This window comes from Mandrillus leucophaeus, unplaced genomic scaffold, assembly GCF_000951045.1.
Source record: "Mandrillus leucophaeus isolate KB7577 unplaced genomic scaffold, Mleu.le_1.0 Scaffold169, whole genome shotgun sequence".
NCBI classification, from domain to species: Eukaryota; Metazoa; Chordata; class Mammalia; order Primates; family Cercopithecidae; genus Mandrillus; species Mandrillus leucophaeus.
Window position 1 is genome coordinate 5,937,165 of NW_012101687.1, and position 27,760 is coordinate 5,964,924.

Here is a 27,760-nt window from a genome sequence, read left to right on the forward strand (position 1 = left end):
CTCTCTATATAGAGGTATTGTTCTGTTACCCTGGTAATTTTATTTATTTATTTATTTATCTTTTTGAGACGGAGTCTTGCTCTGTTACCCAGGCTGGAGTGCAGTGGCATGACCTCAGCTTACTGCAACCTCCACCTCCCGGGTTTAAGCGATTCTCCTGCCTCAGTCTCCAGAGCAGCTGGCTAATTTTTGTATTTTTAGTAGAGACAGGGTTTCTCCATGTTGCCCAGGCTGGTCTTGAACTCCTGGTCTCAAGTGACCCACCCGCCTCGGCCTCCCAAAGTGCTGGAACTTATAGGTGTGAGCCACCACACCCGGCTCAGGCATGTTTTTCTTACTGGTACTACCACTAGGCCCCAGGATATTATCCTATATTTGAATATGCTTGATACATAATCTTATTTCCCCCCACTCCCTCATCTTTGCTTCCAACAACTTTTTCTATTTGGTTTCAGATTAAAGCTCAAATTTGGTTCTTCACTGAATAGGGTTTGCCTAGATAGAGGTGCTCCTTAACAGCAATGCTTTCTAGTATAAGCATGTCAAGACAGGTTTAGTTATTTAAAATGCATATGTTATATAAACTGGATAATCTACAAAAACACTCGTGCCATATTCCCCTAAAAGAAATGTGTTGCAGGCATATACCCATTGTTACTTCTCTTGCTTGGAAGTCCTGCAAAAGCTCTTACTTACACATGGTACTGCCAAATATCCTACAGTTCTCGGGTTAGAAATAGGTTAGAAATATACTGAGGAGAACCAAGGGAACAGTTTTGATTAGAGTCCGAGTCAGTCAACATCGCACAGATACAAAACTTCCATCTAAGAATAGATAATTTATCCATCCTGGCAGAGCATTTCATGAGGGGCACCGCTATTGTGAATAACAATTGACAGCCACCTCCCTTGGGCACAACCCTTTCCTCGGCTGATGGAACAGCAGGTGGAAAGAAGAGCAGGCACACGGTGGATAGCTCCTGTCCAAATAGATTATCACACAAATCAAAAGGGGGACCATTGTGATGGAGGAATTATAAAATATATTTCAAACACATTTTAGGTATTCGGCAGGATTCTGTTTGGGTTCACCATCAGCTCTCTTATAGGGCCTTGGCAAATGCAAAGTTTCTCTGACGGCTTAGAAATATTTATGATCTTGGGCTTTTCTTCTACTAGGCAAAACTGGAATTATGAATTCTGCAAAGTGGTTAGGATTCACAGCATTGCAAAGTTTTCTAGCCCGTTTAATCTTTATTTCACAGGCCTAGCTTTTCTGTGGAAGATACTATAGTGAACAAGTAAACAAAGTGGATCGAAATTCGCCCTGCGAATATATCCAGGAAAGGAATCGTTGGGAGGATAGCTGGATGATTATTGGAACTGGCAGGTCAGGGAGGGCGGCAGACTCTCAAAGAGCATGAACATGCTGACCAATTCATTAAAGACTCTAAAGCCTAAATTGACCCCAATTTAAAATGTATCCAAATTTTGGCATGGGAAGTATTGTATTAAGAAATAAGAACAAACTAGCAGAGTTTGTTTTCAAAGTGAGAGAGGCATAGATGAATAAACGGCTAGAGGCTTTTTTACCCTTTGAAAAATCTGTCCTGGCTATGGGCCCCCCATGGATGCTTCCTTTCCCACCCACTCCTTTCCTGCCTTCTTACTACCAGAACCCAGGGTCCTTTTGGGTCCTGTGCCTAGGACTTGCAAATGCCTTGGGTGAGTAAGAATGCTTTTCCTGTGTAAGAGCACAAGACATTTTAGGAACAGGAAAAGCCTATCCGGTCCAACATACCTGCCCTTTTTAGGTTTATCTAAATCTCACCTTCCTGCATTGTTACCTTCCTTCATTTTCCTATATAAAGACAACATTTCTTGTGTGTTTCTCATGCTCTCTCCTGTCCCTAGACCTGATAAAATTAGACCTATATTTTAGTACCGTTCTCTTTAAAACAAATGATTTCTGAAAAGAGTTCACAAGGCTAGTAGATAGTTTGTAATTTTCCTTTTTTATAGAGTCATAAAACATGAATTTGAAAGAGGAGACTCCAAAGAAGTTTGGCTTGGAAGGACGCGGAGGTCATCCGACTTGACTTTATGCTTAGCTTTTATTTATGAGTTACCTTATTTGTCAGATTCTGGGTATCAACATTTTCTCTCAGAGTGTTCAGGTGACAAGGGATATGTTTATTTGGGATAAGATTCATTATGAAGAAAATATGCAGGTGGTTAAAGATTAATTACAAGCAGCAGAGGCCTGTGAAAAAGCTTAACATTCTCTGAACCCTTCCTTGCCCCCTGTTTCACGGTTCATATCTGGAATTTACAATAGAGTGAGGTAAGTCACCCGCCATCATAAAGAAGGTGAAATATTTATTGAACAGATGTTTCATTACTCAGGAAAATTCACATTTTCAAGTAAAATCCAAAAGACGGACCTTCCACGCAAGTCCCTGGAAAAGATTCTTGACAGCATTTATCTTTAGTGCCAACAAGTTTTACGCACTGAATTTTTACTGTTTAGATGTACGGGTCAACAAATCACTGAGAAGACACCAAAACTGTCTGCCAGATGTCGACCACTGATTAATTTGTCTTAAGTTCAGCCAAAAGGGAAGAAAATATGATGGGTGGAGCATGAACAGCAAGCACAATCAACATCTGACCAACCAGGGTTTCCTGTCACCTTGGGAACAAAATTGATTGGCACTGGTTTCCTGTGTACAAGTGAAAAACCAGTAGCAACTGCAGTAACAAGAATAAACTACAGATAAGAGACTTGGAAATTAAATCAAGGCATATCACCAAAATTTCAGCTTGAAATCCTAAGCAGAAAAGTCCCAAGATAACTTTTTGAGGGCTTTTTTTTTTCCCTTTTAAGCTATTTTATATGTAAAGCAGACTTAATTTTTCTAATTTTGCCACTTCTGGCAATCTGAAATCATTAGAAAGGACACAATTCAAATTTATGTTAGAGGTAATAAATTTTGCCCAGGACTCAATATTTTCTCATTTTTCAAAAGATAAAATCTTATTTATGCATTATAGTGACTTGGTTTTCACTCTATCTTGAATTATAGCTTTTAAGAGGCAGAAATAACCCTTTTTATAAGGACAGTCTCAAGCGTACACACAGATTAAATATTACAAATATAGGTTGCAAATAAAACTTTCAAAATGTGGGATTATAGGAAGCAAAAGAGAACCTTTAAGCATCAACAAATTTACCTTTTGGTTTTTGTTTTTTTAAAGATTTTTCTTATTTCCTTGGCTGCTTTTGCATTAGCATTAAATAACATTCTTATTGGAGTGGTATGTGCATGGCCCAACTCAATTTTATTTGCTTTTAGTGTGATTCTGAATTTTTTTTTTTTATTGCTTTATTCATTTATTTACAGATACTTATTCAGCACCTAAATATGTAGAGGCATGTCTATAAATTAAGGAGCATGGCAATTTGCTTTTTTTTTTTGAGACGGAATCTCGCTCTGTCGCCCAGGCTGGAGTGCAGTGGCGCGATCTCTGCTCACTGCAAGCTCCGCCTCCCGGGTTCACGCCATTCTCCTGCCTCAGTCTCCTGAGTAGCTGGGACTACAGGCGTCCCCCACCACGCCAGGCTAATTTTTTTTTTTAGTTTTAGTGGAGACGCGGTTTCACCGTGTTAGCCAGGATGGTCTCGATCTCCTCCTCATCTTGTGATCCGCCCGCCTGGGCCTCCCAAAGTGCTGGGATTACAAGCGTGAGCCACCGCGCCAGGCCAATTTGCTCTTTATATTTAAAACTTCATAGTGAGAGACTCTCCAAAATTAGACAAACACACAAAAAATAGATACAGATTTTTGAGGAAGAATGAAATAGAGCAAAATGTTTGCAAAATATGCTTTCTTTGATAGTCTAAGTTGGAAGTTGTAAAAAATGACCATTTTGGTTATGAGAGGTTTTTAAGTTACTTCATATCCTTTTATTCTATTCTTCCAATTTCAGAATCACTCCCCAAATGTATTCATTCATTTTATAAGTATATATAAATTGCAAAACACTCTTGATACTGAATTTTAGAATTCATGCTACTTCTGCTGTTACAACCAGCATAGTGGTTAAGACTGGATTATGGAACCAGACTGCCTGGGGTTCAAATTCAGGTTCTGCCCCTTAAGAGTGTGTCACCTTGGGCAACTTAACCTGTATGTGCACCAGTTTTCTCATCTGTAAAATGGGGATACAACTTGTGCACGTGCTTCATTGGAATTCTATGAGGCTTAATTGAGATAATATGTGTGAAACACTTAGAACAGGGCTTGATATGTAATAAATGTAACCCTTAACTGGTATTATTAATGTTTTTATTACTACTGCACTGCTATTGCTGCTGTTTCTGCTACCAAGACACCTTCAGTGCTACCGCTACCGTTGTTGTAGCTTCTTCTGTGTTTCTGGCCATTGTAGTGATATATTCTCAGGTTGTTGCTATTACTGATCTACTATTGGTAGTGACCACTGCTACTGCGACTGTTGCAAGTACTGTTGGTGCTTGTTCCTGCTGCAGTTGCTATCATTGTTGTTACTATAATTAGCAGTTACTAGAGGTGTGGTGTGTGTATACAGATGTATGTGTATGTAAGTCTGGAGATATATATATACACACACACACACACATATATTTATATAATGTTAATGGTGGCTATTTTGGTGGTGTGACTGGCTAGGAAATAATCTCCTTATTTTTGTTTTTGCTTAAATGTGCTTTCAAAATTTCTATAATAAAAATGTGTTATTTGCACAGTTCATTTAAAATTAAAAATATTAATAAGAGCTGGAAAAATATTGAAATCTCATATTTATCAGTATTTTGTACTGCCTCATGGCCTATTCCACCTTCCTGAGAAAGAAAGTGTGTTGAGTGCACCCTGCCCCAGTATAAGAAGGGCATCTTATATTGTGTCCTCCTATAATAAAATAAGCATGAAGAGACAGGGCTGGGAGACATGATTTATTTGCCATCTAGCTATGTACCAAGAGCATATGAGACATTTAGTCACTGACTGATTTTGTTATTTTTATCTCATGTCAAACTTTTCCTCACTTATCTTTATGTTTAAGAAGAAATATTTTTGATAAGAAGAGAGATCTTTTGTATGTTTCAGCCAAACTATTCTCAGAAGAATGCCCTTGGGTTGGCCCATAGCTCAATCGTGAACAATTACCCTGACATTATCCTGAAAACAATCCCACAAGTTCTACTAAGGATAAATAAAGCACAATGGAATAAAATTATCCACCAAATCTAGGAAAAGCAGCTATATTTTAGCCAGGAAATAGAAGTCCCCCCCACCTCCCCAATGTATTAAGTTCTTGTACTTCTGTCAGCAAAGAATTTAGCACATGGAAAAATTCAGATTCTCCAGTTATTGATTTGGGGACTGATTATTAGTGGAAAAAAGTACCAAGAGCCAACTTAAGTGAGTTTTTGTACACTGACAATTGTCCTTGAGGTACAGATGGTTTTAACAGAACAGAGAAAATAGGGGAAAAGAATAAAAAACATTCAGAATTGGTTGTTTCTTTAGAATAATGGTAAAACAACCCTTCATCTATTTATTTTTACCTTTTCCAAGTATTACAAAATTTTAAATGTCAAAGAGTTAAATATCTGGCTCTCTGAGACATACAGGCCGATATTTCTAGACTCTGTTAAATTCTAGGATGAATGCACAGCCTGGTTTAAGGTAAATTCAATGATGTGTCTCTCTTCACTAAGGAGGGACATTACTGTGCCTGTTGAACTCAAATAGTAAAATCATCGTCAATAGTATTGCTTATTATGTACACATCATAAATACATCATGATCACAAGTGATATTTTTCAATATCTTCTTTGTATGACATTACCCAGAAGATCCAAGCTAAAACCCAGTAAAGAATGATGCTTTTCTTTTTGCAGTCTGCTTAATGTTTTTGTAAAACATTTTACATTACACTTGTAAAATACATACATATGTATATATTTTAGTCAACTTAATTCAAGAAAAATATACCAAAAATCTAATTTAATGCAACAAAAACCTACCATATGCCCACTTTTTAGGGCAAAAATCAGGCTTAAAATTTGGGTAGAAAATTAAGGCCCTAGAAATGTATGTACAGTGGTTGACAATTTGGGGTCTGGAATCAGGCCACCTGTATTCTATATTTCTTGTATACCTCTCATGGCCAATTGGATGCCCTTGAGCAAGTGACATAACTTCTTGCAGCCATGGTTTTCCTTTCTGTAAAACAGGTATAATAATGATAGGGTAGTTTTGACTCTTATGAGTTATATATGTAAAGTATAACAGTGCCTGGAATGCAGTTAGTGCTTGATAAATGTTATTTGTTATCAGTATCATCATGGGATAGTCTGAATTTTTTTTTTTTTTTTTTTTTTTTGAGACAGAGTCTCACTCTGTCACCTAGGCTGGAGTGCAGTGGCACAATCTCAGCTCACTGCAACCTCCACCTCCCAGGTTCAATGATTCTCACATCTCAGCCTCCCAAGTAGCTGGGATTACAGGTGTGTGCCATTATGCCAGGCTAATTTTTGTATTTTTAGTAGAGATGAGATTTCACCATGTCTCTGCTAAAAGGTCTTGAACACCTGGCCTCAAGTGATTCACCAGCCTCGACCTCCCAGAGTGCTGGGATTACAGGCATGAGCCACCATGCCTGGCTGCATTTACAAAATGCATTTCTTCCTTCTTATTCCCAATTCTTTCTCTCCAATCTTTTTAAGATTTTTATATTTATGCAGGGGATGGCTAGGGGAGAGTAGGGGGAAGGTGGAATAAGCTTTTGGAATTTGGAAGAAAGAACATGTATGTTAAAATTCTTACCTAGTATTAAACATAAGTTACATATTAATTATTGTGTATTTGATCATGTTCAGCATATATTGTCAGACTTCAATATAGTGGAAGAAGAAATTTTGAAGTTGTCTCACAAATTTTAAAGGGTTTTATGCTGTCATGGAAGGATCCTAATTGGATGGAACTAAGTTTTTGCTCCTAGTCCTGATTTTTTTTTCTCTCTCTCAGCAGATTAAAACACTCAGTTACTTATTAATTCAAATGCCCTCATGGATAGAGGTTTTTGCTAAACAACTCTTGCTTTCTCTGGGATACTATAGTAGTTTCCAGAAAAGGTGATTGATTGAAGACCTTAATTATAATGATAAGGTTAAAACACAGCCTTTAAAATGGGTTATAAGAATTAAAAAAACCAGAATTAACTTCTAAGCATAAATGTACATAACTTATGAGAGTTAATTTGTTAAAAAATTACCAAAGAAAAATTCATAAAAGCAGCTATCAGATACTTTTGTAATCAGGTTTTCCAAGTGGCCAGTAAAAAGTGTGCCTGAGAATATTTTCTAGAAAGAACTGAAAAATTTATATTAGTTATGAACAGCCTTAGGAAACTCTAAAGATGTCTTGGATACACTGAGGGGAATGGTAGGTGGCATAGAATACTGCCTAGCTACATCACTGCACCAACACAGAGGACTCAGACCCAGAATCTCACAGAAAAATGCATCCAAACTGGGCACAGAATGGCCAAAACGTGAGAAAGACATACATACTTGAACATCACATGATCTACTTTCACCCTCAGGTCTTTGACTTCACTTGAACATGTTTAGCCCGAGCAGACTGTCTGAGTAAACAACTGTGTCAGTGGTAATCAAACTCTTTTCAAAGCTAGGGGTTCTTGGTTAAGAAAGAAAAGAAGATCATACCTGTAAGTCTAATAATCAGAACAAGTACATGCAGAGCTCAGCTCATTGAGGCATCAGAGAAGGGCCCAGGCCCCACTAGCCTACCTCTTCCCTAAGGCCCCATGGAGCATAATTAAAAAGTACTGATTTATCAAAATGTGAAATAATCCACAGCTGGCCATGAATCCAGCTACAGTTCTATCGCTGAATAACCCAATACAGGTTGAGTATCCCTGTATCCCTTATCTGAAATGCTTGGGACCAGAAGTGTTTCAGATTTTGGAAGATTTGCTATATATATATCTATGGAAACAGATATATATAGATGGTATAGATATATATGCCAGTTGAGTATCCCTAATCCAAAGATTCAAAATCTGAAATTCTACAGTGATCCTTTCCTTTGAGCATCATGTCAATGTTCAATAAGTTTTGATTTTGTAGCACTTTGGATTTTGGATTTTTGGATTAGGGATATTCAACCTGTACTGACAGATGGCTTCCATCGATTCTCAAAGTTCTTTGTAAACTAATTAGTTAACTCTCTTGTCTCCATTCCTTGTCCACACAACACTAAAGAGGGTGCCTTCTGGCACCAACAGCCTGTGATCCTAACAATTTTAGTGATGAATACGGCTATATGAACCCGGTATAATAGAGTAGGTAAGAGCTGTTGGAATACTATGGGGCCAAAAATGAAACAGATTTTAGAAAATCATTAGAAAGGCTTCCAGGTTTGCAATCCACGAGTTGTTTCAGTCCTAGAACTCTGTTTCCAATAAGGGATATGGCCACTGCTTTCGCATCAGAGGCTCTGCAACAGCTGTAGAGTTATGGGAACATCCTTGCGAACTGGACCAGGGAGACTGAGATTACAGTTCCCAAATAGGAATAATTTAAATATAGATTATAGAAATATATACTAATATAAATACATTCAAATATACCATAGACATTTAAATATATGCATTTAAACTTAAATGTATTTAAACTCATGCATTTAATGTATATATTTAAATATGTTAAACATACATGTTTGCGTGTGTGTGTATATATAGATCTTTATACAGATTATGTGTAGAGATGATCTATTTGTATATATCTCTATAACTACCTATCTATCTATCTATCTATCTATCTATCTATCTATCTATCTATCTATCTATCATCTCTCCCCAATCCTGGACCAGAGCTGTTGAAGCTGCATTTGGATTGGACTTTAGAATATTTTCCATTTGGAAAGTCTATTTAGATAGAAATATCTAGAAATATTACAAAGTTTCCCTAGAGGACTATGTTACATTAGTTTTGGGGACCGTTACTCTAAATTGTAAAATGCTATATTTTTGGCCTTTTGAGAGGCCCCCAGCTCTAAAATATTAACACTTATTTCCAGATTATAACTATGCCCACCATAACCACTGTTACCAACAGTGAGTGGGAATGAGGGAAGAAATCAAGCATTTATTAAGGTCTAATGTACACCAGGCACCATAATAGGCAATACTAATACATGAACATGGCCATAAAAAAGAGACATCCTTACCTCCAAGCAGCTTATAATTTAGTTTACTGAATTACACAGTTTACTTTCTTATGAAGAATCATAATGATTTAAGGAAAAAAAAAAACCTGTGGAGTCCAATAATCATGTTCAAGCCATGTTTTAATTATTTTACTTGTGATTTATATTTTGAGGATTTTGACATTCTAATGTCATTTGATTTTTTTATCCTCTTGGGGGGATACAACTAGTGGATGACAAAAAAAATGAAAAAATAATAATTCCAAGCAGAGTATTATTGACATTATGTCAAAGATTTTGTGAGACACCCTGCCCACACTAGATTTCACTAGGATCACCCTAGAGGATGTAAGTTCTAATGAGAATTTCTGTCACACACAAGCCTTGAATTTTACTTTTACAGTATAGTGTTGTTTCACTCTGCCACCTGCAGGTTATATAGGGAAGAACATATTTAAATTAGAAGTCCTGGCTTGGTGGCTCACTCCTGTAATTCCAACACTTTGGGAGGCCAAGGAGGGTGGATCACCTGAGGTCAGGAGTTCAAGACCAGCCTGGCCAACATGGTGAAACCCTGTCTCTACTAAAAATACAAAAATTAGCTGGGCATGGTGGCGGGCACTTGTAAGCCCTGCTACTTGGGAGACCGAGGCAGGAGAGTAGCTTGGACCCTGGAGGAGGAGGTTGCAGTGAGCTGAGATCACTCCACTGTGCTCCAGCCTAGGCGACAGAGCAAGACCCTGTCTCAAAAGGATAAATGAATGAAAATAAAGTAGAAATCAGAGGACAGGCACCGTGGCTCATGCATGTAATTCGAGCACGTTGGGAGGCTGAGACAAGAGGATCACTTGTGACCAGGAGTTTGAGATCAGCTAGTGAGACCCCCATCTCTACAAAAACAAAATAATTAACTGGATGTGGTGGCATGTGCTTACAGTCCTATTTACTTAGGAGGCTGGGGAGAGAGGACTGCTTGAGCCCAGTAGTTTGAAGTTACAGTGAACTAGCATCATGCCATGCCACTCCAGCTTAGGAGAGAGAGAGAGAGAGGGAGAGAGAGAGAGGGAGAGAGAGAGAGACAGAGAGAGGAAGGAGAGAGAATGAGAGAGAGCAGAAGGAAGGAGGAAGGAGAGAGATAGAGAGAGAGGAGGGAAGAAGGACAGAGAGACAGAGAAGGAAGGAGAGAGAGAGAGAAGGAAGGAGAGAGAAGAAGGAGAGTGAGAGCAAAGAGAGAGAGGAAGGAGAGAGAGAGGAAGGAGAGAGAGAGGAAGGAGAGCGAGGAAGGAAGGAGGAAGGAAAAGAAAAAAGGAAAGAAAGAAAATATACTTTAAAGTCAAATAAACAACTCTCTTCTATGAAACTGTGATGGAAAGTTAAACCATTGGTCAATATTATAACGATAACCTGGATCAAAAATTTGGATAGAAGAAAAATCCCTCCCCAGAAATGAAAAAAAAAGTTGGAGTTTAAACATGTACAAATAGGAAAGCAACGATAAGGACAGTCACCCCTCTACAGAATGTTCAAAGATGAGGAAGTATTGCCTCACCTGGAGAAACTTGCAATTGCCTCATCTAAGACCTCTAGATTTCTAGACCATTCTTTCACTAATATGGAACCATTCAATTGTAGGATATTTTCTTACTTAAGTGTCTTGATGCATATTTATGCTGTAATAACAGGTTCAGGATAAAGTCTCTTAAAGTTTACAAAGTGTATTCATTAAACAGGAGCAGAGGGGCCACAACCACAGCCCTTAAAAACCAGTTGGCCACATAGAGTGGTTGGATAATGTAAGCACCCATGAAGGAGGTGGCAAGTGAGAATTTCTCCCTTTCTCTGGGCTTCCTAGAACCAACTGGACATTTCAGAGCTGAAACAGACGAAAATGGCTAACTCCCATGAGTAAAGCTAACTCTGTATCATTCAGTCAATATTTAGAGAACCCCTAGTATGTGTGTGGTATTAGGAAGTGGGCAAAGAAAAAGGAATAAGCTCTCAGGAGATCCTACTGTGTGCATGTGTGCTTGCACACACATGTGTGTTATCGATGGGGCCAGGGAACGAGAGGAGAGGTAATTCAGGATGGTTTATTCCTAGATTCTGTACTTTTCTATGTATTGGATGGGAGAAGAGAATTTAAGGACAGCAGCACTGATTTGGAGAAGCTGCCTTGGGCAATGAAAAAAAGAGCTGCCTGGAAAAATGGACAGGTGTTTGAGTAGTCCTGACCATCCACTGGAGACTGACAAGATAAAGGATCCACGTCTGAGGTATGTTCCTTCAGGCAAAGTGGGCCTCTGCCATATTTTGATTGTATTCGTTCTCACAGATCCTTTAGTACTTCATCATTTTTACTCTTATTTTTGATTAAAGCGGGTTTAAAATTCCAACTTTTTTTCTTAGAAACCTTAAGTAGACTAAGGATTCTATCAGGGAAATAATATTCCTCTGAATAGGGATTTGGTAACAACATGCTAACTCAGGAACCAACATAACAAGAGTAAAACAAATGATTCAGGAGACCATATTCACAGCAGGGACCATGAGGGTTTTAGGAGCTCCCCTCAGATCCCCAGGTGCAGCATGACATTGCCAAGGACATGCAGGGAGCACAGCTCCAAGGGGCCCCCTCTAGGTGTCTAATGAGGCCAGACAACCTGCCAGCATCATTGGCTTCTGTGGGGCAAGGGTGAGACGGTGGTGAGCATCCATTTTCTTCCCCCTCCGAGGCAGAGTCTTGCTCTGTTGCCCAGGCTGGAGTGCAGTGGCACGATCTCGGCTCACTGCAGCCTCCACATTCTGGGTTCAAACAATTATCCTGCCTCAGCCTCCCAAGCAGCTGGGATTACAGGCGCACGTCATCATGCCTGGCTAATTTTTGTATTTTTAGTAGACATGGGGTTTCACCATGTTGGCCAGGCTGTTCTCAAACTCCTGACTTTGTGATCTGACCACCTTGGCCTCCCAAAGTGCTAGGATTACAGGCATGAGCCACTATGCCCGGTGCATAATCTATTTTTATTTTTTTAAAACATATTTCTTCCAATAAAATTAACTTGATTGTCTAAGAACTTGCTCCTTTTTTCAAATTGAGATTCAACAAATGTTTATGGAACATGCACCAGGTGGTAGGCATTGTGCTACAGACACCACCGTGAGGAAAATCAAAGCCAAGAGGGAAAAGGCAGGAAATGAAAAGTAAGGCAGGTGGGATGGGGAGGGCCTGGAAAAGGGGAGAATCCTTGAGGCCTCTGTTTGCATCCATGATTTGGAAAAAAGGTTTCCTTAAATAAACAAATTTATACACTATAAGACATTACTAGGCAACAATAATTTCATTTGACACACTGTTGTTAAAATTACTTAAAATAATGAGAAATGAAAATGATTGGATGCCAAGCATTGTTAGAAAGTGTATCATATTTAAAAGTGTTCACAAGAATTTGTCAATTCTTAAGTTACACTGAGACCTTTTTTCTAAGGTATCTACCAAAAAAAGATTATGCCTTACCCGCCAGAGAGGATGCTGTCATAAAAAAAAAAGGAAAAAAAGGAAAAGTTATTATGGCAAAAAAAAAAAAAAAAAAAAAAGAAAGAAAGAAAGAAAGAAAAGAAAGAAAAAGATTTCACCTTTCTTTCCCGTAGATGAGACAAGCTAACAACTATGTCAACATGAAGTTCTCCACTAGAGGGAACTAATTCCACGTCCTCCAATCGTGAGCTTCATCTATCAGAATGTGTCTGAGAACAGTGCTCTATCCATGTTTAGATTATACCCAGATAATCATGCTGCATTGCTAAATGGGTAACACTTTAGATTGGCTTTTAAGATTTACAGAAGAAGATAGTTTTATATTTATATAAATAAATCCAAGTGTATTTTTTATGTTACAGAAAAAACCCACATCAGCTGAAAAATAAATTTTGTTCAAGTTGCCTGCCATGAGTAACCTGTGATTGTTCACTGTTCTGCTCTGGAGGTCATATGCTAATATCAGCGCAAATCTGATGAGAGAAGAGTGGCGGCTCACTTCCCAGGAAAACAATGTTTGGGCAGTTCATAAAATGCACATAGTGGGACCCTGAACTATCTATAGCTTTATGATACATTTCAAACAACTCCTAAGGCAAAGTCTCTGGCTGCAAGGCAAAACCTCTTGACACAGTGTCTAAGATTCAGAACTGGTTGTTCTTAAAATAGGAAGCAAAGCTTACGCTGGGAATTATCTGTGCCTGCCCTGATTAAAACGCTTCTTCAAAACAGGCCATTTCACCTAATTCTGTCAACCTGTACATCAAGATCTGGAACATGGTCCCCTAGCAAAAATTTTTAAAAATCTCATTTTAAAAAGCAACTGCATTTAGTACCCTCCAAAGTGAAACTCTAATTTAATCACATGTAAAGGAGTCAGAGAATACTAATCTCAAAAAATTGTACTACAGCCACCTCTTCTTTACGGTCAAGATGAAAAAACGTTATAGAAACGTATACCCTACGGAATTGACAAAAGAGTTCCCAGGGTAGTTAGATTTTTTCTCCCATGGTATGAGTGCAAATGGAGAGTACCCTGTAAAGCTCGAAGCAGTGTCCTGGACGGGGTTGCAAGCTAATGGATGTTGAAGGATTGATGGGGGTCAGAGTGGAAGGGCTGAGAAGTCCTTTCTGCTTGAACCTCAGGGTGAAGCAGCCTGTGTGAGGGGTGGTCTGGGGGCAGATATAGCAGTTAGAGGACTCAGTGGTACTTATTCCTGCTGCTCTGTCAGGGATCACAACTGGAGAAAGGGAAGGCAAGCAGAGGAAAGGAGCAATTACCGTGATTCCTCTTAGAGCCACTGCCAGGTCTACACTCTTTGGACTCATTCAGCCACAATGGCTTAAATATTTCAGGGTCTGCTTGGAGAGAAATTATGCCAGGCCTGTGCTTTCCAATGAGTAATGGCCAATTTTTACTTTTTAAGGCAAAGCTCCTCTACTTTTAATTCTTTAATAATATATGTTGGCTCCTATTTTACTCTCCCTGGGTTGTATCCACTGTCATTTCTTTCACTTAACACGATTACATTTTTGTCTCATGGCGTACCACTAATTTTCAGGCAGGTTTCAAAACTTTTGCTTCCTTTTTCTTCATTCCTGTGGGGTCTTTTATTTTTTAGAATAAAAAACCCTATGAAAATTTTGTTCCCAACCCTCCAGAATCCCAACCTACCTACATAAAATCTGACAAATAAAGAGAACAGCTTGATGCTCACTGTTCATGAAGGGCTTGTGCATGTTTCCAGTACCTCCCCCAGCTCTGGACATCCCCATATAAGTATTTTACAAGAATATGAAAATATTTTATAAAAATATTAGGTGTATTAGTCCATTCTCACACTGCTAATAAAGACATACCCGAGATTAAGTAACTTATAAAGAAAAAGAAGTTTAATGGACTCACAGTTCCACATGACTGGGGAGGCCTCATAATCATGGGTGAAGGAGGAGCAAAGGCATGTCTTACATGGTGGCAGGCAAGAAATTGTGTACAAGGGACCTGCCCTTTATAAAACCATCAGATCTTGTGAGACTTATTCACTATCATGAGAACAGCATGGGAAAAACCTGCCTGCATGATTCAGTTACCTCCCACCGGGTCCCTTTCATGACATGTGGGGATTATGGGAGCTACAGTTCAAGATGAGATTTGGGTGGGGACATAGCCAAACTGTATCAGAAGGTTAAAGTTTTGTCACCTGTATCATCTAGAAAAAGGTAGAATATGGTAGTTATGTGCAGATTTTGTAAACAGGCTGTCAAGATTGTATCTTCCACTAGATTTTTATTTCTTTGTGACATTGAGCATATTACTTATCTCTCTAAGTCTCTCTGTCAGCATAACTGCAAGATGGGCATAGAAATAGTGCCTGCCTCCAGGATGTTGTGAAGGTTGTCTGAGATCATACACGAGCACAGTGGTTGGCAGGTGGCAGGTTAGCGTCCAACCCATCAGCTGTGACTCTGCATCCTTCTATTACAGCAGCACGGGCAGCAGCTTGGCAGCAGGCATGACCATGTGCTTCTCTGCTGTTCCTGTCACCTCCACTGACAATCACACACATAGTGAAGTGGACGAGTTATTGTCCAGGATGTCTGAACAATATGGAGACCCCTCCATCCTTTTCTGACTTGAGTTTTCTGAATTATTGCCTTATAGTCCCCTCACTTTGGCTTCTTTGCTCTATTTGTGTTCACCTTCCTCTTGGTCCTTTATGTCAGATTACCACCAGGCCTCCAGAATGGCAACAACCAGATTAAGGAAAAAACTGAGACAGACAATGCACTTCTAGAGTGGCAGTGAAATGGTTATCTGTCATGAGTGCTTTGAATCCACCTCATGAAACTGCACTTTGCTTGATTTAAAATCTGAAAAATATTCTGAAATCTGAGCATAAAATTTGCTAAGAGGAAAAACAGTGTGACACTCCATAATATACCTAGTTGCTAAATATATTGATTTGTAGTTTACTTTAAATTTTATTTCCCATAGATTAGAGGTGTGTACACCTTCTCCCAACCCCCAAAGCATGACAATTTATTATTAATTAGGAGTACAGCCTCTGGAGCAATACTGCTTGGGTTCGCATTCTATCTGTCACCCTCACACTCCTAGTGACTTACTATTAAGTTATTAGGGCCATAACTTACACTCTCTGAGCATGAGTTTCCACTCTAAGGAGGGCATAAAACGTCCCTTGGGATGGTGAAATGAGATAATGCATGTAAAGGGTCAACAGGGCATATTCAGTTGTTATTTTTATTGATGTTATTTGGAGTTAAACTGGAATTTGCTTCTACATGTTTGCTATGTGTTATGTTTATAAGCCCTCATGTTGTCAGGCTGAGCAACTGAGTCATGGTTGATAGACTGTGTTAAATGGGGCTGGGACATAGGTTCCAATAGAATGAATGGTGTTTATTTGAAGGAGGCCACGTGGTACGTGTATAATGACCTGGGAAGATCAAAGGAACCTGGAGTATAAACTTAGCTCTGCTGCGACCTTTGGCAAGTACAGTAATGCTGTTGGTGCCCCACCCAGGTCACCTTTCTCTCAGGTCGCCTTTCTCTGGCTGGTGCCGCATCCTCTCCTCCCCCACTGCTGGGAGGGTAGCCTGTTAGTGGTGCCCAGCTGCCACTTAGCTGGAGCAGCCCCCTCAGCTGATGGGTGTTGCTGAGTCCAGAGGTGCCTAGGAGGTTAGGCCTCCACCACCTCTGGGTGGCCTAGAGTCAGTGGTTGGCTGGCATGAGGGTGCAGAGGCTCAGTCCCCTTGCCTCAAGGTGAGACAACTGTCCATGAGGGGCCACCCGTGCTCAGAGATCCCTGTGCAATCAGGCTGAGGGTAGATGGCTGCTGCCACCACCTCTTTGCTTGTCCTCTTTGTTCTGCTTGCCCTGCTTTCCTAATAGGCTTCCCCTGAGAGCATCTTCTCAATACATCATTTGTACAAGAGCCCTTGTCTCCAGCTGTGCTTTTAGAGAACCTCACCGAAGACCTAAGAGAAAGATTCGGGGCCCCAGTTTTATTTGACAGAAAATGAGAGAGTTGGATCCATTTTCAAAGATGGGTCTATTTAATGAATAAATTATCTATCTATCTATCTATCTATCTATCTATCTATCTATCTATCTATATATATATATATTTTTCGAGACAAAGTCTTGCTCTGTTGCCCAGGCTGGAGTACAGTGGTGCAATCATAGCTCACTGCAACCTTGAGCTCCCAGGTTCAGGAGATTCTCCTGCCTCAGCCTCCTGAGTAGTTGGAAGTACAGGAAAACACCACCATGCCTGGCTAATTTGTTAAAAAAAATTCTGTAGAGACGGGATCTCACTGTGTTGCCCAGGTTGGTCTCAAACTTCTGGCTTCAAGTGACGCTCCTGCCTTAACTTCCCAAAATGCTGGGATGACAGGCGTGAGCCACCATCTATAGCCATGAATACAGATTTTAATTTCCAGGGTATTTTTTACACTTTATGCTCTGATATGCAGTCATATTAATTAATTCTATTCCCTTCTCTTTACTCATATGTCCCAAAAAGAGATCAGTGGAGGAATGATTAAAGATTTTCCAAGTTAAAAGTTTTAAGCATCAAAATGTACCTCCACTAGGGAAAGCAAGGCACGGACATCAGGACATTCTGCCTTGCCAGGAGGAAATTGTAGTACATAAAGTCTTTGAGTTTGAATGTAGAATGGTCAACGTTTTCTTGGCATGGACTGTCTTTTCATTGCTTCCACCATTGCAGACAAATTTCTAGTTCTGATAAAAATCTCCCAAGCTCAGCAACTCCTAAGGAAACCTTTAGACTCACAATTCTGGGTGTTATATCATTTGCACGGTATTTATTGTAAATCATAACATGTATACCCTATTATGGTATAGCTTAAGAAAAGTTAGAGAATGTTTGTTTGTTGGATATCAGCAACCCTTGGGGGCCTGCTGAGGCCTCCGTTATGATAGAAAAGAACACTCATTAATATCATAGTCTTGAGGGCCCACCAACTGATCACTGAGAAATGAAACCAGGATGGAGAGTGCCACATTACAATGTGCCACCCTTCATTCCTGGACAGTTCTCTACCTGTCCTTGCACAGTGTTTACTCATAATAGAAAATCAAGTGAGAAAAATGAGGAAATAATGTGAACCTATCCAATTTGCCTGTTGATTTCCTTTCCATAAAATTGGCCATTAGTCATACAGTAGCCCAAAGGGAAAATGTGCAGAACCTTTCAGATTCGTAAGTTCTCTGGTTTCCCACTGAAGAAAATGTACTTTCTAGAGTTTGAATGTGATTGCTCATTTAATGGGCATTTGGAACTCAGCATGTATACAGTTTCCCTGAGAGTGATCAGTGGAGCATTTTGGGAGGGCAAGGATGGGACGAAAGAGGAGCGGGAACATGAACTAACTGTGGCCTCACGCTGTGCCAGCCACGTGACATTTGTCGTGTAGCTTACCTGTCCCAAGAGCTGTGCAAGGCACACGCTATGCTCCTCAATACAGGTGAATAAACAGGTTTCAATTTATGTATGTAGTAGTTACAGAGCAAGCATTTGAATTTGTACCTGGACTCACCATGGGAAATGAATGCATTTGTTAGACCAGAATTGATTAATTTGATACTGTTATTTATTAGATAACAATTAGTGGCCAGTTTATAAGTATGTATTTATAAGTTACATGTAACTGTATGTTTACAAATAGGATGAACAAAATTATGTCAATTGACAGTTAAAAATATAATGTTATATGACAGGCTCAACTGTAGCAGTTCAGTAGACAATAAACTTCAACTCCGGAGTTCAAAGGTATAACTGACCTAGTGTAAGTTTGTAAAATGGAATCAGAGAACAAAAACAAAAAGAATATTAGATTTCCTTTTCCTTCTCAAAGACACTATGCCATTTTATATGGATTGTTAATTTTGTAGTATCTGTTGAAGTAAGGTAGATCAGATATTATTTTATAGATTGGGAAAACTATACTATGGAGGACTTAATCTGTTGAGCCACTTATTTAATAAGTGTCAGAGGTAGTATTAGTTGAGACTCAGGTCTACAGTTTATCATTAAGCTATTGGTTCTTATGGAAGATTCTTTAGAAACAGATGAGCTCTTCAGATGTGAAGCAACATTAATTAACTCCATAATATTTTTGAGTGTTTACTATGTACCAGGATTTACAGGAACCACAGGAGACACAGTATCTTGAGCCACAGTACCTGTTCTTAAAATTCTTGCCATCTGCTTAAAACATAAGACAAACTGCTTAAAAACCAGTTCTAGTCCCTTTCTGAATGACTGTTCAACTAAAATCACTGCCAGAGGAGTGATATATATGAGAATTCATAGGTGTTATAAATCACTGTGGGCACGAATAGGTTACATGGCCAGTGGTAGGGGGTAAGTTTTGTGTTGGGCTTTGGAGACTGGAGATCAGTAGGCCGAGGGAATAGGAAGGACCGGGCAAACAGAAATGCAAATGTGGACAGGAACACAGCACACAGAGGGGGATGGGGATGGAAACAGAATGGAATAGAAGGTTTATTTTGGGATGTAGTAGCAAATAGATTCGGAGTAAATGATCAGGGCCAGATGGTGTAGGACCTCTGAGGCCCAACAAGACGGTCTATGCCTTATTCTGTAAGCAAATGGAGCCAAATGGGGATTTTTGCACAGCAAAGTATGATAATGAAAGATTGTTATAGCAAGATAAACCTGAAGACTGTTGGAGGGGGAAAGAGAATTAGATGCAGGCAGATAAGATGAAATAAAATAATATATATGAAATATATTACATATATTAATCTTAATATCATTTGTATAATTATATGACACAACAATTTCATCATGAAGTAATGAGAGCTGGGCCCAAGGTAATGATTACAGAAAGAGATAATCAATAATGAGAAAGTTGGAGGAGCAAGAATCAACATGATTTGGTGATTAGTTGGAAAAAGGGAGAAAAGAAGAGAGAATTGCTATGTTTCTCTTTTATTTATTTATTTATTTTTTTGAGACAGGGTCCTGAGTAGCTGGGACTACAGGCGTGCACCACCACACCTGGCTAATATGTTCTCATTTTATAAGATTCTTTAACCTTCATAATTTCAGAGTGTATTCTTTACACTCAGTTAAGCAATCCATTTAGTCTCTATATCTTATTTTACTTATCTTTTAACTTTAAAATTATATTTTATGATTAATAACATCAAAGTGATAGATTTCCCCAATCAGGGATGAGAAATTTATATGACACGATCCAAAAGATTGGGACAAGTGACTCATAATGCAGCCTTTATGGTCTCATGGTGATTTTAATAAAGCCATACTTTTATGCAATAAGTAGAAGATTATTACCTCACTCCAGGATCGAAAGATGGAGAGCTATTAAACATGAGACTATTTTAAAGGCACCATTAGAACACATATACATAAATTAAATTTTAAGGCTTAAAACTGCCAGAAGAGTTTTCTGATTGCGTGGAACACTGTACATTCTTCAAATTTGGTCACTCTTAAAACTCTTCATTATGTCATCTTGGCAGGGAATTGTGGTAGAAAAATGGGAGTGAGAATAGAACAGGAAGGGTTGGTGGAATAGGTAAAGTGTTTCCCAATAGCTACTGGGAGTTCACCTGAGGTTAGTCATAAAAACAGTCATTAATTGGTTAATTCATTCATTTAGGCATTTATTTCCAGGAGCTCCTGGTCTCCAGAAATTATGTTCTATGTGTAAGAGATAAGGAGACAATTAAATCATATATGTGTCCTCAAGAAGCTTAGAGTCTATTAGCTACAACATATTAGTAAACCAGAACTTAAAGACAACAAAGAAGTGCTATAAATACAGTATGCACACGGGGTTATGGAACTAAAGCAGCGGGGAACTGAAGAGACGTAGCTGAATCAGTACTGGGCTGGAGGAAGCAGAAGAAGGAGGTAGAGGGAGCCTCAAATTGGCTTCCAAGAGGAAGTGATGCTTAAATTCCCCTCCCTGTATTCCTACTCCCACTTTCACCTTTGGACCTTCACTGTATTCAGGCTGTCAGGGTCTTTTGGTGTTTTATTGCCTTTGAAGAAATCTGAGAGCAGAAAGCAGGGAAATTTGAGTCCTGTCATGGGCTTTGTGTTCTAAAGGCCAGGCCTTTGGTGGAAGGTGGTGTCTCAGGGTGTGGATGTCAGATAAGGTAGGATATGAAATAAGCCAGAGTAGGCTTTTCTATTCCCAAAGCCTAAGAAAATGCCCATGGGCCCAGGGGAAGTGTTAGAGGGGCTGCTTTGTGGGTGCAGGTGAGACCCTGGATCCTTCACCGCTGAGCCCTGGGAAATGGGGGACCCTCAGTAGGAGGACCGTGATCCTTGGTAGAGCCATGAGAAATGGATGGAAAGTGTTTCTGGGGGATCATGTCTTAGATATGCCCAGGTTTTCCTATGCCTCCATTTGGGGTAGAATAGTGAGATGATTCTTGGGCCTCTAAGAGTGGTTTGGATACAACTGAAAAAGAGGAAGAGAGAGAGGAAAGGAGAAAACAATGGCTGGAAATGAAGGGACTGTATGAATGGCCACAGGAAACAACATGGTGGCAACTGTCCTGGGAATACTTATGAGAACCAAGGAGATAATGGATATTTTAGCAGATGACAATGTGCACAGATGACATCAAGGCAGATGGGGGCTTACTCTTCATGTTGAGAAAGTCTCCTTAAAATGTAGAGGAAACTCTAGGAAACCAGAAGAAGGTTGGGTGAATCAGAAAAGGACTGAGATTGAGTTTCTACCATTTAGGTGAAACGGCATCTAGAAAAAAAGCTTAGGTTGAGTTACAGAAAAATAAAATTGCATTTCTTGTCTTCTTGATTTGTAGACCCAGATTAATGCCCACTATATTGATGGTACTTTTCAAGGGCAAGGAGGAATAGGGAAAAGGACAGGTTCTAGACAAATATTAACTCTTAGGCTTAAAAGAGAATGGCATGGTACCTGGAAAAATGTCCAAATAGCAGGATGAGCCTAAGGGAGTGTTTAGTAGGAAATATGGGTGGACATAGGCTCCCACAGGCCAGATCAGAAAAAGCCTCATATTTTATATGTAGAAGTTATCAGTTTCTTCCAGAAGGCAATGTGGAAACACTGAGGAATTTTATAAAGAGAAAAACACTCAAATATAATTTAGAAAACCACTGTTTGAGAGGTCTAGAGAGTGGACTGGGAAAAAAAAGAAAAACAGAATTTGAGGTGGGGACCAGGAGGAGACTGGCTAGAATTAGGAGATCCTGAGTTCTCAGTGGGATTGGGGTTGGACAGGGGGAACAGTTGGGAGAAGGTGCCAGGTCTTCATAATGTTCGGCTGTATGGGGAGGGGGAAGAAACAACACAAAGGAGCTGAGGATATTACAGGTTTCAGAGAGTCACTATTTAAAAAGAAGAGAAATGATTTGATGAAGAAGGTCTTGAGTTCCATTTCTGAATGTTATAAGTTGGTAGTGTTTAAGAAAAGTCAGAGTAGCGACGCACAGTTCAGCGCTGAAATATGGGTCTGGATTTCAACAGAAAGGTAGATTGAGCTAAAGGTTCTTTTTCAGGAATCACTAAAAGGTAGTAAGAGAAGAACTGGCCGTGGTTGGATGACCGAGGGAGGAGAGAAGAGGACACAGAATGAAACTCTGAAGTTAAAAGTTAACAAGAGAAGGGAATCTGGAGGAGACCAAAGGTAGCAACTCAAGAAACAGAAAAATGATGTATTTGAGGCCAAAGGAGGAGAGAAGTTTAAAAAGGAGGTAGTTATTAGTGCTAGATGGGAAATGAAACATGTGCTTTGAATTTGGTAGTGAGACCATCGATACCTAATTTGATAATCGAGCATGTGAAAGAAGCAGTGAGAATGAAAGGTGGGAGAAGAACAATGAGGCAGCAAGTACACGCTGTTCTTTTAAGACACGTATTTGAGAAAGGAAGGAAAAACAAGAACCAGAGGAGGAATTGGATTAAGGGAGTTTCTTTAATACAAAAAGGAACCTATTTCTATGCTGAGGGAACAGCATTAGCAAAGAGGGTACAGTTGAAGGTAGAGGAGGAAAACTGATGAAGTTACAAGGGTTGAGGGGAATGACCTGGAGCCCTTGTGGAGAGAATAGTCTTCTCCTGCTCTGAGGTGGAAGAAAGTAGGAGGTGAAGTGTGGGATGCAGTGAAGTTGTAGATAAGGGGACAGAGAATCTATTTAACACTGATTACATACTTGCTCTGCTAGAATCCCCCATTTGAACCAAAGAGATGGGTACGATTCTGTCCTTGTATTCTCCCTCTCAAAGATTCACTTTAATGAAACGAATAAGTGAGTATTTAACCTTATACTCCTTTAAATTGTAGACCAACATGTCCAGCAGTGGTCTACAGAGGGCAGGATGCTGGGCATGGCTACTTCCCTAGTCAATTTTATACTGACCTTGCTTAGAATTGGTAGTGCATGATGATAATAAAAATTTGTCTGACTTTTAATCAGTTTTATTATGACCCTTCATTCCACTATAGATAACATGGCCTCTTATTGCCTGCAGAGCTTTCTTGCCACCGGCCCTTCATTCATCACTGATACTCAGTTACTCTTTGAAGCAAACACAAATGCACAAAAATAATGTGGATAACAAAAGCAAAAGAACCAGAAAGAAGCTAAAAAAATAAGTTAAACCTCTACATCTTTTTGAAGAAAATGAGGTCCAAATGAGTGAATGACTCAGGTGAGGCCACCAAACCTAGGAATGGCAGGGCTGGGTCTGGAATTCAGTTCTCCTCACTCCCAGTTAGCTTCAGGCAGAAAGTTCCATCTTGTCAACCTTTCCACAGTGAATCATTAAGAGTAATTTGGTGATATCTACATAAGTGAATGTCACTTGGAGACCCACATTGCCTATCAAGAAACCACAAGTATTTTAGGGGAGGAGGTGGAAAGAATGACTTGATCAATCTCTGTTTTCTTCCTGGTGTGGAGTCGAAGTGTTCAGTGTTTAAGGACCTTTAGAGATAAACAAATTCCTTTATTTTTATGTCATTCATTGTTCCTTGGTAATACTTTCAAATAGTTATGAAGGATCAATTTTGTTTTCTGCAGTTCTTAAAATCCCAAGCTATATTTTTTGAAGGGTGTGTTTGTGTGTGTAAACCACAACTATTTGCATAGGGCATTGTGATGTACCATGGGAAATATATTCAAAATTTATATATGTGATTTAAAAACCTCAGGCAACAAAATATACAGGGTTAGAAAATGGAGACATAGTAAAATAAGAGGAGAATGAACCTGGGATATTACCTTGAGAACTTACTCTCCCACTACCCTGGTGTTCAAAGTTGAATACACTACAAGTCATATTTTAAATATAAAACTAAAGTTTCTTTTAAGAAACACATGGGAAAGCTTTACTTGATCTTTTTGAGAGGTTAAAAATTAGTCTCTCGTTAATGTATTTTGCAAATCCAAGTTTTCTTACATTGGATTTGCTTTTAATGAAAATGGATCAGTATAAAGTGAATCACATGTATAATACATCACAAAAAAGGTAAGGCAACAAAAATAATGGCATGGATTTTTTTTTTCTTCAGATAGAGTTTCACTCTGTTGCCAAGGCTGGAGTGCAGTGATGCCATCTTGGCTCACTGCAACCTCTGCCTCCCAGGTTCAAGCAATTCTCACATCCCAGCCTCCCAAGTAGCTGGGATTACAGGCATGCGCCACCTCACCTGGCTAACTTTTGCATTTTTAGTAGAGATGGGGTTTTGCCATATTGACCAGGCTGGTCTTGAACTCCAGGTCTCAAGTGATCCACTCACCTCAGCCTCCCAAAGTACTCGGATTATAGGCATCAGCCACTGTGTCCGTCCAGTGTTATGGATCTTGATATTGAATGCTTGCTGTGGTTAAAAAATGAAGAGCTAAAACTTTAAAAAAATTAATCCATGGCATCGACTCCTGCCTGACTCCAGACAATGTGGGCTTTTGCAGGAAACACTGAGCTTGTTCTCAGTCTCTCTACCTACCAGAGTTTCATGACGATTAAACAAGATAGCATCTTGTGAGGTCAGTGAACTTGAAGATGAACTTTGCTTGGATCTACACCATCATGGATCTAGACAAGCTTAACAGAATCAGACATACCTAACAGATTTTATCTAACGCAGTTGGATTCCTTTGGGAGACAAGAAACACTACTTCGTCTGACTGCCCATTTAGTGGTGAACAATTCTACCCAATTATGTCAATCATTACTAGTTCTTTCTTTTTTAGTTGATGAATACTCTTTTTATAAAAAGCCACACATAGGGGATACAGAACAAGCTCTTACCTCTCCTGAAGTCCTATGGGCTTCATTTTGAAAGGAGAAGGGCAGACGGAGGTAGCGGTGGTAGCTTTGATCTCAGGAGCACCTCGGCCTTGAGGGTCCACGACAACATTCAGTACCTTTGGGGCCTGCTCAGGTTGGACCATGCTGTGGACAGTCTTTGCCTCAGACAGTGCTGGCTGTAATGTGATGGGTGATAGGTGGATCTCCTGGTTTTTCTCTTTATCTTGTCTTAAGGAAAGCTGAAACCTCTCTTTTAATCTGTAAAGAATCTGTAGAAGGAGATATAAAAAACTCCTGTCACATTTTCTCACACTAAACAACAGAGTATGATCTTCTCCATCCCACCCTGGCATACAAACCAAAATAAAGGCTTAACGATAAAGTAAACAAAGCCCTGTAAAAGATGATTTCTCAGTTTCATGGTACTGAGATTTTCCTCAAGACAGTATACTTGGTATTTCTAGTTATGCTGCACATACGTATCAACTAATTATGCACATGAATCTGTTCCATAAAGATACATTCAAAAGTAAATTTAACTAATTTTATTAAAAATGCCAGAGGTTTGGTCACATGAGGAAATGGTAGGCTTATAGAAGGAATAACCATAAAACACAGGTCTACAACATTTATAGAAATGGAGATATGCATCCAACATGGCTTAGTAGAAAAAAGTAGTCTTGCAAATATTAATAAGATGATAGTTATGCTATAAACCACTATTTCTTATGTTGGTAAATCTCTGCATTAGCCATATATCAACTTGAGTATCTGGTAAATACTTGACAAATTAAATTTAGGGTATCTATGAAAGAATAATTTGGACAACCAGAATTTTTACTCTTACCACTTTGCCCTCCTAAGTTTTAATATTTAATTTAATTTAATTTAATTTAACTTAATTTTGATACAGGATCTGGCTCTGTTGCCCAGGCAAAAGTGCAGTGCTGTGATCATAGCTCACTGTAACCTGGAGCTCTCCTTAAGGGAAAAGACTATGCATCTATGAGATAGAACTAGAAATGCATATTAAACATTGAACTCCTAGGAAAAGACAGACATTTTATTGTTTTTTATGTCAGTTCACCTCCTTGTAATCTGGAAACATTTATACTGGTGGTATTCATTGACTCTGGTAGGGAAAAGTTAAAGCTTAAAATTTGAAAAAAGGGTAGGTTTGGAATATTCACATGATAAATGTTAATCACATGAATGAGAAAGAAAAGATGTCTGATATTAAGTAAAATGTCTTCTTACTTTTATTATAATTACTTTCAAGCAAATGTAATGTGTTTTCTTTAAGCTATAGGACGGAAAAGACTGAAGATAAATGCCTTTATCATGTGCATAGTGTCTAAGGTTTTTAACTTACTGCTTCTCTTCAGTTTCCGTGACCCTCATGGTGTAAAAGCAAAACCTGCACTAGAACAGTATCAATCAGATGATACATATATTTTAGGCTTACTGTGTTCAGCTAAATATTTAATTACTAAATGATGAGGCAACAGAATTTAAAATATTGTTTAAGTTGCAAGAAAGTTATTTTCCCAAATGTAGAAAAAATATATCAGTACCTTTACAAAAATACATTTAGAAGATAAGGCATATATTACATATTTTAAGCTCTTCACATCTAAATATAATATGCATATCAGAACATTTACTTGCCTGTTTATACTTGGATTTTGGAGAAATATGAATGAACAATGAAAATGGGAAAGCCAAGGAAATCTTGACCTTCTCAATTGTTCTTGACAGGTAGCTTTTATATTAGTGTAAAACCAAGTCTAGTCCAAAGTCCTTCCTTACCATTCATGAGCTTATGTTTTTGAGGAGAAACCTTTGTAACATATTTTCCAATCAGTCATCTGTTTACTTCATGTCTAGTTACAGGTCAACTTTGCAACCTGTCTCCATGTAGTATGTGTACAAACTGATTTCTACATCTTTAATTAGGGAAAAGTAGAACCTGCAGAATGTATGATGTATATAAGATAGTGTTTAAAAATACTCAAGAGATTGGACTGTCTGAAAAAATATGGAAAAAAATTGAAGACATTGCTACTTGGCAATAGGGTAGTTGTCATGAAATTAAGCTGTAAGGCAGTGATTCTCAACTGGCAGGGATTTTGCCCTCAGGAAACGTTTGGCAGCTCTAGAGATATTTTTGGTTGTCATATTTTCAGGGTGTGGGGGAAGGAGAAGGGAAAGGGTGCTACTGGCATCTGGTAGGCAGAGGCTAACTACCTTTACAATGCATTGGAAAAGCTCCCCACACACCCCCGCCAACAGAAATAGTAACTCCGAAATGTCAGTAGTGTTGTTGGTAAAACCCTGGTGTAAGGGATCACAAAAATTTTGTGGTGTAATCTCCTCATTTCACATTTAAGTCCTGAGCTGTTGGATGATTTATGGAGGGTTGGAAAGAAAACCTCGAATCTGGGTTTTCTGACTTCCAGGTATGTGATCATTCAACTCTATTGTTTCCTCCAAATTCTCATGTCCTTCTTTGAAACCTCTTTCCAAAAGCATCTGGAAAAGTGTGTCAGAGATTTTTCTCTGCACAGACTGAGATCTGGAATACAGCATATGC

The 27,760-nt window shown here is 39.0% G+C and overlaps 1 protein-coding gene across 4 annotated transcripts in view; it reads right to left on the bottom strand.

Moving 5' to 3' along the window:
- Positions 1 to 27,760, bottom strand: part of PTPRR (protein tyrosine phosphatase, receptor type, R) — a 309,826-nt gene that overhangs the window by 97,854 nt on the left and 184,212 nt on the right. For all 4 annotated transcript variants that reach the window (XM_011976642.1, XM_011976644.1, XM_011976645.1 and 1 more), the window contains one exon: positions 25,168 to 25,436. In XM_011976642.1, the coding sequence (XP_011832032.1) occupies positions 25,168 to 25,436 (269 nt within the window). The remainder of the gene's footprint in view (positions 1 to 25,167; positions 25,437 to 27,760) is intronic.